Source organism: Nicotiana tabacum, chromosome 3, assembly GCF_000715075.1.
Source record: "Nicotiana tabacum cultivar K326 chromosome 3, ASM71507v2, whole genome shotgun sequence".
NCBI classification, from domain to species: Eukaryota; Viridiplantae; Streptophyta; class Magnoliopsida; order Solanales; family Solanaceae; genus Nicotiana; species Nicotiana tabacum.
In genome coordinates, this window is record NC_134082.1 from 99,823,727 (window position 1) to 99,836,080 (window position 12,354).

A 12,354-nucleotide genomic window follows, 5' to 3' on the forward strand; every position below is an offset into this window, starting at 1 on the left:
TACTGTAAATTAAAATATTATTTATTTTTTAACATTTAAGACTTTAAGTACCTAAATTTTTTTATTTGAATTATGTAGGACTCCTAATATTAGAAATTTAAAATTGAACAAGATTTTGCTTATGTTGTAATATTTATCTATCTATCTATATTAAAGACTTTCATTTAATTTTATTTTATAATTCAGGGCACATTAATATAATATTTATGTAATTTTTAAGAATTTTGTATTCATTGACATGACTACACGCGCGCGTACCCTATTACTAGTTAATGTGAAAAATATAAAAGGAATATACTTTTTCATTTTTGTGCTCTTTTTGTTTACTTATTTATTTTGCTATGTACGCTTTTTGTGACACTTGGACAGTAAAGTTTCCTATATACAATCAACTTGCTAGGTATTGAGGCATTGTCAATATAGTAGTAATATTTGTTTTTGTATACCCATTCATCTACAAAATGTGCCTTGTTTACTTGTTAGACCTTCCGAAATTAGAGATGTGTTTATATATACATTAGATTGGAAGAAAAGATACAAAATTTAGCTTCAAGACCTCAAAAAAATGTGGTCTCTTGTATATGAGGGATTAGAAGGAAAGAACAAATTTTGATACTCATGCACATGAAAAAGGCAATTTACCTAATTTCGAGAATGTAATACTAGAACTCTTCTATTGCATTCTATGGGGAAAGACCATCAGAACTTGCATAATATATTTCTCACACCTAATAATGATATTTTACACAATTGTAGAAAAGGGCAGAATTACTGAAATAAATCATCTATCCCACGACAAGCAAGCAAAAAGGGAAATCCACGAATCAAAAAGCAAAATCCAGTAATAAATCAACACCATTAACATGCCAAATGCAGCAAGAAAATATCAGATAGTTAATTGCAGTGGCAAAAAGCTAACCGCTTGACAGTGTCAAAAACATATTTAAATTATGAATTATTTTTCGTACATTTATACAGGTTCCCCCCTGGAAACAAATCCTGTTCCGATAAATTCACAAAAAAGTGGCTGGATCGGTCACTTCCCTTTGGGCACTGAGCCTTTAGAAAATCGAGCATGCATGAGGAACTTTGTTCAAGTTATTTACTATTTTAAAGATGATTTTCCAAGATGATATTACACAAATGAATTGAAAAAGGCAATTAACTGTCTTGAAAGCCAAATGCAGTACAGGTTATATATCCCAGGCAAACCACTCTGCCATATGTGCTCCATTTCAAATTCTTTTCCAACTCATGTAAAAATGAATGCTCTTGTCAATATGTTTTTTCCACAAAGAATACAACATCTAAACCATCCTATGAATCCATCCGAAGGGCAAATCTTCTCAAATTAAAACTTCTTTAAAGTTAGAACATTTTCCTACAGTTGCACGAGCACCCAGCCAACCAGAGCAAAATGACCAGGTCTTAAAAAGCCATGCGCCCTGCAAGTCTGCTTTCTGATATTCTTCTGTCTATTGCCGCATCTATTGAAGTCATCTGAAAGAAGGAACCACAGACAGGAAAGTTTAATATAGAAACTCAAAGGTTATTAAGACGATGTATGAGTCAAAAACATAGCCTGTTTTTCTGAATTTGGCAAAAGAATCTGACCTGGGCCAAATTTGAACCACTGTTCGACCATAAATATCTATAAAATAATCAAAGTAATTTGCAAATATCTGTAGCCTCTATGCTTGCTCACCCAAACCCAACTCATTTTAAGGTCAAAGTAAAGCTCAAGGAGAACATGTAACTACAGCAGGAAAAGGAATTTCCAAGAATAACACATACACGCTGTTCTTATTCTTGTGTGATGCTAGTTGGAGATTCCTTGAGTGGGTGGCAGCATAGTAGTCAGAAATGTCATTACTTTAACTACCAGCAAAAGATGATGAAGATACATACTTGAATCTTTGATGACCATAAAACTGTTGGGATTGCTTGCCAACCGGAGAATGGCCAAGAGAAGATAAAGAAGCCCATCAATTTATGGGGTTGAAACATACAGTATAATTAACGGATTATCAGATACTCATGCAAGAGTACTAGCTATTCTCAACAAGATGAAGGAGAAAGGAAAGACTTACAAATTTGCTTTACGAATATGAAAGAATAGTAAACAACTGAATCTGAGAAATGAAACTAACACCAACCATCTGGACATATGTATAACTTAAGGCCATATCCATAGCCATAGGAAGGAATACAAGTATTAGGTAATTATAACTTACCTGGCTAGTCTCATCATGCACCTGATACTTTGGTAAGGACATTCTTCTTTCCTCCTGCAAATATTTCACATCAACACTTAGTATGACAAATTAACTGTAAGATATTAACTAGTATATTAATTAAAACGGAAAGACTACTGACCATGGACATGGCCTCATCATCCCAAACTAAATAGACCTCATTTGTTGCTGGTTGATTAGCTGGAACTTTGTTTGCAATAACAGGTGGTGGACCATATGAGGGCCCACCGGTATTTGGGCCAGAGGCATAAGAATGTGAATTTACTGGTGCTGGGGCTGCAGAAAAGAGAGAATGAAATGAGAAATGAAGAAGAGAGCTTTTCCACATTCTATATGAGCCTTGATTCTTACAAAAGTATAACTCATATAACCAAGAATTGACAGATAAAATCATAAATCAAACTCTACCACCCAACAAAAACTCTATCAGAGCGGAGAATCAGGCAAGATAACTTGCATAATATTTAACGGAAATTATTATCTGAGGAAGAAATAGGATGTTCTTTTCTAGTCTTCCACAAGGATTCAGGTCAGAAATAAGAGAAAAATGCATGCTGTACAAAGACTGTAAGGCCAACAGCTTCAAAAGTCAAAATTCATCAATATAAAAAAAATTGCACCTAAGAACCCTTTTGTCCCATTTTTTCACCCATGGATCCACAGTAGTGTTTTATGACACCTAAATTAATTCCCACTACCAATACTAAATATTGTATTACAAGGTTAAAACCCAAAAAAATAATCTGACACCATGGAGTTTCCACTTTTTTCTGATTTCTCACCCAAATATTAGTGCATGTGCATCAAATAAAATTCACATTATCACCTCATCTAAGCAACTAATAAATTTTCTCTCCACAAGATGCCAAAACTACTTCACAAAGTTTTGAAAGAATCAAGGACAACAAACAGGCTTTGCATTTCAATTCCAGAAGCAATCAAGGAATACTACTTCTTACTAATGGATCAGAAGAGAGTTGCTTATCCTATCTGGAGTCACAACAGTAAATTGGCAATAAGTAAATTCCCAACAAGAACCATGTCGAAAGTGTCAGCCCTTTAACAGAATGGATAAGATATTACAACAGAAGACCTTGAATACCTGAAATCTGATAACCAATGGTGGCAGGAGTGTTGTTGCTCATGTTTGGGTCAATTAAGCTCTTTGCATCAGCTGCAGAGCTCAATGGCACACTTGTTGACAGCATTGGCACTGAAAATGGCGAACTTTGGGCAAGGTTGTTGTTATTAGGAACAACAGGAAACAAGGGCTGAGACACGGGAACAGGTGAGTTAGATGCAGGGAGGCCTGGAGGACTGACAAGTGTTGGTGGTGCAATAGCTGGCATTGGAGGCCTCACATTTTGCACAGGAAATAATGGTTGTTGCGGCAGACCCATTGGTGCAGGAGGTGGAACCGAGACAGCAGGATATTGTGGATACCAAGGTTGGGGCCGAGGGGGGACTGGCCAACCAGCAGGAGGCATTGGCACAGCAGGATTATAGCTGCACAAACAGGCCAGATCCATGTAAGATTTATTTACCTATTGGAGCTGCTGATTCAAAGTTAATAAATCCAAAGCATGCCAATAAACAACAGAATGTAGAAGAAAAGGTTAACAAAAAGATAAAAATGTCAAGGCTAAAATTTCCCCTATTATCTTTTTTATTTTGTGGCGACAGTCTCCTCGACTAGTCCACCGAGTAGCCAGTTAGAGCTCACAAGCATAAGTGCTGCCGTGCCAGTTCATATCAGTGTTGTAGTTGGGATTCAAACATGGAATTTCAAGATTGTTACTGCTATCCCTCAACTACTCAGCCATCCCTTGGAGACATAATTCTGTTTTATCAATATGCGAGAAGGCTAACTATAACAAGGAAGAAATGGGTCAACTTTAATACTGAAACCCATGCTGCTGGACACCTGAAAAACTAGCGCTAGAATTCTTTACAGACCAATTGTTGACAAAATTTAGGTATGCCACACCATCAGTCATAACTATAACAAAGTCAGAGCTGGGATATACTATATTAAAGGGCTAGATTCCTAATCTCATATATTCATTATTCTGCTCGTTTGACCAAGTAATACTGATCCTAACATAGGAATCTTTCAGAAGAAATCAAGAAATATTAGGTAATCCTAGAATAGAAATACAAAGCAAGACCCCCCCCCCCCGGATCCTTGTAGTCCTCAAAAAGACCAGAATCAACTATATAGGAACTAAAGTTTAGTACAAGAGACTTCTGCTAAATCACTGTCCCGGATGGGCTCCATATTGGAATATTCTTAAGTCTATCTTCTTAAAAAGAAATAGTTGGTGACTTGGTTCTCTTATTTTGTATTGATGGCTGTGTTACTAGTCAAAATTGTAAAAGTTTTCCTTTTTCAAGATGTATGAATTTTTCTTTGCATTTATTCCGTCTTACACACAAACTTATTCAAGGAATATACTCCTTGATACTGATAAACGGACACGAATGACAGATTCCATCTTAAACAAAACTTATTCAAGGAGAACATATGCTTTGATAGAAAAAATAAAAATGAATTGACTCCAGACTTCAAGAACAAATGAAGAGATCATGTCTCGCAACTTATGGGGTTATATTTTCTCACAAATCCCAAATATCGGAAGTGTTTTCTTTGTGAAAAGTAAACTCGTGCAACATCATATGAAAAGGAAAGTATCCTAATGTATTCAAGCACAAGGAATTCTGAACGCATAAAAAAAGCATTTCCACAACTAACATACAGTGGTGGCATTGCACCAAAAGGTGCCCGGGGAGGGTATCCTGGAATTGCACCACCAACATACTGGGATGACGGAATGTCCACTTTGGCAGTTTTTGCTGGGGCCTCATCATCTACAGGAAAATAAAAGCCAGTGAGAGAACAAACTTAGGTTTATGTAGTCATGAAAGCAGAGAAGCTAGAACAGACAACTCTAGCAGCATCTATGGGAAAGATCTGCAGAAAGCTGAAAAGGTAATACGCTGATATTAAATCAAAGATGAGATAACGGAAGTCAATAAAAGCTCAAACACAAAGGTACTAAAAGCTTAAACACATAAAAACCAGAGGACAGCAAGTAGAGAAATCGGAACATCAACTGCTTTTAGTTTAATAGATGCAAGGTTGAAAACTTAAAAACAAGCTTCCGATTTCTGCAAGTTCCACGCTTATACAGAAGTAGAACTAGTCAGGAGCCCATACTGAAACACAGACTTAACAACCAATAGAAGTAAGATATTAATATGATACAAGCTCCAGATAGCTACTTCTTTAACTATATTCAAACTAATGCCCTGAACTTCAGTAGCACTATTTCAAGTTTTCAACACCCTGAATTTAAGTTCCTAAAACCAAGTTAAGGGAACATTCTTGCCACATTAGTTGCTATTCAATAGTAACAATACAATGGTATAGCAAGCAAGACGAGACCGCAAAAGTAACTTCTCTACTTGTCACAATTCAGCAAACCATAGGACTCCTCCATGTCACTCAAATGGCAAATTCAAGCACATCGCTATAATGCTCATACCTTCCTCTCCATAGTGAGCTGCTAAGACATCAGGTGGGATTCCTTGCATTCCATATACTTCAATATCTGTTGACTCTCTGCCGGCTTTGGCATTCGGTACCCTGTAATAGCCAAATAGTCTTGCTTAATACATTTGATAATTAAAAAAAAGCACAAACAATTATCAGCATATTGGCTCCTCACTTACTCCCTGCCAAGGCTTCCTTGGGTAATTTGACCAGGCAAGATGATTTGGCAAGAGGAATTAAGAATTTACAAAGATAGCGGGTTGAAAGACAAGGTCAAAATTGCTTTTAAACTCAAAAGCACCCATCCACAATAGACCTAAGGTAGTATACATCAACAGCTATGTCTCCATCCCAAACAAGTAAGGGTCTGCTATATAAATCCCTAACATCCAATTTGCTCCATTGGACCCGTTTTATTGCAATACTCAATGATTTGTCTTAGAATCACCTATATGGAACATATACCCACATGTGTCCTACTAGATCTAATGCAATATGACATTCAAAAAATTTTAGTTGCATTAATGGATGATAGAGAAGGAGAACCTTGGTGCAACGGCTAAAATTGTTGCCATATGACCAGAGATCAGGATTCAAGCCATATTCCCAGAGAGCAGAATAGAAGAGTCTCTTTAGTTTTAGAAGGTTTAAATAAGTTTCCGTAGAGGAAACATCCTCTTGTAGAAATGCAAGGTAACTTTGCATGCATAAAACCCCAATGGTTCCCCGAACCCTATGCATAGCTGGAGATTATGCACCAAGACTGCTCTTATAGAATGATCTTATACTATAAAATTTAACTTTTGATATAGAGAATAAATTATTCTTTCTGCAACTTCACATTAGGCAAATTCTAAAATATGAAAATATATCAGGCATTGGCATATCTATATTTTTTTCGGTGATATTCCCTATAGTATAAACCAAAAACCTGACCTACTTTACATGGTGCATTATTTTTCAGGTTACATAAATAATTTTGTTAATAATCACACAAAAAAATTGCGCATAAAGGGATATCATGACAAGAATACCAAAAATTACACATTATTTTTCTTGTTTCAAAGTTAACAGACACAATTTCCTTACCGGTTGCAGAACAAAATTTACATTTAAACTTTCTCCATTTGTCACATTGTGACTATTTAACATAACGATACTTTTTTTTGTTTTATAAATTCAAAAGGAGAATAAAAAACTTAACAGTTCCTTCTCTAATATGACCAAATTTTCAAGCTAATCCCAAAATATTCGGATTAACAGAACTATATTCTTACACATCCTTCAAGGTATCTGCTTGAACTTGTATTCAAAAGTAAGCACCCACTCAATTGGATATAAATTTTCATTACACTTTCATGAACAGCTTTAATAGAGGGATTAAAGAAGGAAGCTCATAAAGATGCAAGTTTTCAAGTAAATGCAATAACGAGGAGGAGGAGGATCCTAGAAGCAGCATAATGCAAATTTCTATCTTTTACAATAAAAATCTTTATTTTCCTTGAATAATTTGAAACAGCATATCTTCATTTTCCTTTGGAATATATGGAACATATATATGTTAGAAACCGTAATTAACAATATTTCTTGTACAATGTCTATCTCTGCAAAACCTTCATCCTCCTTTCCCACTGTTTGTGGGATGGGAGCTGACTTTGAAAAACAAATCATCCTCCGGTAGTTAGATGAAAGGGAATTTTTTCCCTTCACCTGAAAGCTCAATCATCTCCATCAACCATACTCATACTTTACCAAGACACCATTAGTTACCAAATTATAAGAAGAATCAAAGCTTCTCCCTTTAAGCATCATCATATGTATCAAAATCTTCCAAATTAACTCTTGTTAACCACTTCCATTTAACTTCAAACACAAATCTGTATTCTCAAAAATTCACTCCTAAAAGCACAGAAAGGAAATTTCTAAATCTTCCCTTTCCCCTTTCCTCAAAAGAGCCATTGTTTTTTTGTAATATTGTGCATGATGGGCTACAAGCGATGCCTGAGACTATATCTGACCTGCTAAGATGCTTATACAGGAAAGGTCAAGATAAAGAAACTACGAAGAAGTGGATCACAATCATAGCCTGCATTGGTGGACCTTAAGGAACGAAAGGAACCAACGGGGCTTTGAGGGTCACTAAAGATAAATAAAAATCAACTTTCTATTTTTTTTGTTTTTCTTTTGGTGTAAAATGGAGTAGGGCAAATGATGCTCTATGTTAGACACTATAGAATCTTTACATGGATATGTGGTGTTTATAGAGGAGAGCTAACCAGTTTTTGCTTTTTGCTGATGATCCTGATGCAAAATGGCCAAGCACCTCCTTAGTGTTGTTTTGCTACTAATGGAATTTTCCTTTTACTGATAAAAGAAAGAACCGTTTTTATAAGTAAATAAGTATTCAAATCCCAAATAACGCTAAGCAAGTAAATAGGTACAAAAACACTTTATAGCTCCAAGGAGCTTAAGAGTTAAATGTACCCACACCTACCGAAGCAACAAGTGCGGGATAACTATGACAACCAAAGCAAAATCACCTCGTATTTCTCTTATCAAAAAGAGATCACCTAATTTTTTTTCTCTGCTAGGATTTAAACTGGTCCCCAAGGTATGCACACAATTCATTGACCACAAGGCCACACCCTTGGGTGCGAGAATTTAATACTATCTAGACATTTTTTTATCAGTAAGCAAAGTACTATCAATGGACGTTTTTTCTTAAGAACTCAACTTATATCTCTCTTTCCACAAAATCTACATGATGTTATGAGCCATCCACATGACCCACCATTTCATACCCATAAAAGTGTCCATTTTGTGCTTCAAACCATATTCAAACGACTCTTCTGTTTCTTTTTAGTTCCAACAACATGTTTCTCATGCATATCAGTTATACTCATGCCTTTCCCTCTTTTTCCACATGGCCCATCATTATTCTACTAAAATTTTAATTCTCTCCTTACAACTGCTTCTCCCTAGATCCAACATAAGTCTTTCAAAAGTGATCCATCCCAAATATATATATATATATATATATATATATATATATATATATATATATATATATATATATATCGAATATAGCTTAAAAGCAAAAAGGCCCAAAACATCGAAAAAGCTCATGGGACGTGAAGCGAAAATAACGAAATAAACCAAAAAATTCTTTAAAGTGAATCACACATTTTAAGAAAGATTAAAAATACCATACATTATTAACCTAATACTATAATAATCAAAGTTCAACTAAAATAACCAATTTCAACATCCAACATACAATAGTGCCTATAGGAAGAACTCCTCGGATTCAACAACCATTTCTAATAGGGGTCGCTTTGGGCGCTTCATTGTACAATGAAGCGCAAACTTTATCCTAAACAAACGGCTTCCAACATAAAGCGACGAACCCTCACTTCGCATTGCTTTGTAGCTTAAAGTCAGACACCACTGAGATAGCCCATAAAAGTCGTTTCAGGTTCAAGGGCTAAAGCTTCTCTTAACAGAATCCTTTGCAGTCCTTTCCCCTTAATAACAGGGTAAGCTCCAGAAACAAGCTAAAGTGCGTTGATGTTACTAACTGTTGACGTGGCAAATAACTAGTGAAAAGAAGGAGAAGGGTTCTCCTTTGAATCTGGAGAAGAGGACTTGAAACAATATCAATTTTTCTATCAAAAACTCCATTTCTTGGTAAAACACACTCAATTTTGGGTGGCAGAGGCAGACACGCGAGACATGTTCAATAAGGCACATTTTCGAACATAAAGTGCTCATAGGTCGAGCCCTGGATTAGGTATCCAAATAAAAAAATGACAAGTTGCCACCTATGTACTCCACCTAATTAAGACCTAACTACATCTTTTTAATAACTGAGAAATCCTCGACAACCAGCGTCGCATGGTTTGACACTCAGTAGATAATGGGTATGTTCCTCTACCCTTCTCCGCTTAAACACTAGGCCTTTGTGTGCGCCAAGAGTTCGAATCCTTGATGTGCGTCTAACACACACATTATGAGTTGCATTTTTACCACTACACCAAAACCCTAGGGGCCCTGCCCAATTAAAAAATAACATAACAACAAATAAAGAAAGAAGAGTAATCTTCACATATAAAGATTTAAACAGGGCAAAAGCATTTTCTACAAAAAAAAAAAAAAAAAAAGATACATCATCTATCAGAACCATCCAAGAAATACGTGAAATTTCGATAGCAAAGACAATTAGTTTATCTGGATATATGGAGCAAAAAAGTGGGGAACATCGACAAAGAGATTAAAGTTAGTTGCTTAAAAATAAGAGAGTTTTCCATTATAACCTTACAAAGGCCAACAAATTAGCCCAATTACCGGTTTGCCTGGTCCGGATCACCAGAACGGTTATGAATTCTTAGACAAATTATAATTTAAATTACTAGTATATTCAATTTGTTTAATGTAAATCCTCTAAAATTGGTTGTCTTTGGATAAATCAGGTAAAGGAAGTGGCATTCATACAACATGCCAAGTTGGGAAAGTCTTAGAAGCTAATCAACAATCAACTTTTCTTTTATAAAAATTGTGTCTAAGCAAGCTTGCACCTCGACTATTTTCCGGATACCTAGTACCTCCCACCAGCACAAGTACCGAGTAACTCTACCCACCAAGACTTAGAAAGATTGAAATAAATCCTAATTACCTATCCAAATCATCTATACACACTGGTATTTCCTGTTCATGCCAAAAATTACATTAAAATAAAGACATCCTTTTAGACTACTTATGTTCATCCTGCTACTCGGGAGACACAAAAAAGAACGACCATGTGATTTCCTCCATCTGCATTAGCCTCGGTAGGCAGATTTAATCGGTCACAATTGAGAGGATGCCGGTAGTTAATAGAACAAATCCTTCTCCTTCTATTATGGAATTGGTAAAAGTGTATTGTTGTAAACATCATTTTAGAGGTATTTACTTCAAATATTAGTCAATCTTCTATATATGAGAGCTAAAGTAAGGCAAAACTTAGCTAGTATGTTGACAGCAACAACAGCAAAACATACAAATACCGCATTCAATGCGAAAAGACATCTATGAAAACAGAGGGCTAAAAAGGGCAAAGTTGAGAATGTAGCTAGAGAATTATCATTATAGAAAATAAAAATCAAAATCAAAAAAATTACGCACTTGCTGACGGTCTCTTTGTGAACCTGAAGAACGTGAATGGCCATGCCACCAGCAGTGGAAAGCTTCTTATGGCAAACATGGCATTTGAAGTGTTTAGCCTTTTGATGCTGAACCAAAATCTTCTCATCATCAAATTCCCTATCACAATAATAACACCATACTTTATCGGATGCTCTCTTTTTCTTCTTCCCCATTTTTCCTCAACGGAACACCTAAATTCCTTCCGCCTTTTTGCAGTTGGAGCCAATCGGAAGTAATCAACGTATGCCGATTTATTAGCTTTCGAGAAATCAGTTCGGTGCTAGGGTTTTTCTATCTCTCTCTCTTTGTTAAGGGGGAGAGAGTTTAGGGTTTCTCAAAAAAACGGGAGGGGGAGGGAGCCACTTCCTAATAATGAAATTTTCTTTTCCTTTAGAATAAATTTCTTTCTCCTTTGTTTAAAGATGGACTGTATTTATCTTTTTTGAGTAATAATAGGATTTATATTAGTTTATTAGATATACTAGATAAAGGACATATTACATGTCATAATGTTGTAGAGGTAGTTATGGGGTAGGTAGCCCTGAGTACAAAATGCTACTACTAGCGGGGACATTTTTGTTACCAAATGCCCTAAGCATATTGCATATTGAAAGAGATACTGTTTTTATATTGATGCATTCCTTACTTTGATCCTTTGTCTGGTGATGCTTTACAAAAGGGGTGGATTAGCAAAAAGTTTTATGCTTCCTGGTTTATATTGCTTGTTTTTTGCTTCCTTGGCTAATGCATCCGCCACTGAGTTATCTTGTCTGAAATTATATTGTAGTAGTAGGTCCTTCTCCTTAAGCATTAATGACCTGCAAGGTTGGAAATTATGTCCCTGAGTCTTAGAGTTGAGTCTTTTATGGTTAAGGGACCTTCAATGCAAGCCCTGAGTGATTGATGGTTTGGAATCCAAGTGGAGTTCCATAGGTCCAAATTCGAGTTCTTGCTTGGTTGCCACCTAATTCTTTTTGAGCGGATGGACCATCCTTTCAATATGCTTTTCCAGATGAAAGAGGTTTGGATTTTTGGAGTATTTCTGGGGTATTTAGTGATGATAGTTTTGGACCATAGAGTGGTTGGGTTGAGAGCATTCTCCATGCAAGATTGGCAAAGGAAATGAGGTTTTTTGTCTTGGCCTTTTTTAGTCCTAGACCCCCCCTCTTCCTTTGTAGCTGTAACAGTATTCCAGATTACATAGTGAATTTTCTTTGCATTGTCAGTTGTTCCCCAGATGAAGTTACGTTGGATACGATCTATTTGGTTAAGAACTTTATTAGGGAGGTATGTATATTGCATGACATGACTGGGTATAGAATTTAATGAGGAGGAAGCTAATATTGTTCTGCCCGCAATATTGAA

At 35.9% G+C, this 12,354-nt stretch overlaps 1 protein-coding gene across 3 annotated transcripts; it reads right to left on the reverse strand.

Moving 5' to 3' along the window:
- Window positions 1-1,148: 1,148 nt before the first annotated feature.
- LOC107811028 (protein SUPPRESSOR OF FRI 4) lies at window positions 1,149-11,400 on the reverse strand. Of its 3 annotated transcripts, none has more exons than XM_016635870.2 (7): window positions 10,969-11,400; window positions 5,801-5,901; window positions 5,012-5,123; window positions 3,358-3,761; window positions 2,377-2,531; window positions 2,235-2,288; window positions 1,149-1,500 (listed from the first exon to the last, which is right to left on the reverse strand). In XM_016635870.2, exons 1-7 carry the CDS (start codon window positions 11,160-11,162, stop codon window positions 1,429-1,431), a joined length of 1,092 nt encoding a protein of 363 aa, XP_016491356.1. In that variant the 5' UTR covers window positions 11,163-11,400; the 3' UTR covers window positions 1,149-1,428. The 3 variants fall into 3 exon arrangements, with proteins under 3 accessions (XP_016491356.1, XP_016491358.1, XP_016491355.1); XM_016635872.2 differs by adding an exon at window positions 8,085-8,172 and having other exon boundaries at window positions 1,149-2,288; window positions 10,969-11,386; XM_016635869.2 differs by having other exon boundaries at window positions 1,149-2,288.
- Window positions 11,401-12,354: the final 954 nt, after the last annotated feature.

Excerpts from the sequence above, each read along its gene's own strand:
- LOC107811028 (XM_016635869.2), bottom strand. The coding sequence starts at position 11,162 with ATGGGGAAGAAGAAAAAGAGAGCATCCGATAAAGTATGGTGTTATTAT. Across the intron at positions 5,902-10,968 it reads CACAAAGAGACCGTCAGCAA|GGTACCGAATGCCAAAGCCG; the intron begins GTGCGTAATTTT and ends TGGCTATTACAG. Across the intron at positions 2,289-2,376 it reads ATGATGAGGCCATGTCCATG|GAGGAAAGAAGAATGTCCTT; the intron begins GTCAGTAGTCTT and ends AAATATTTGCAG.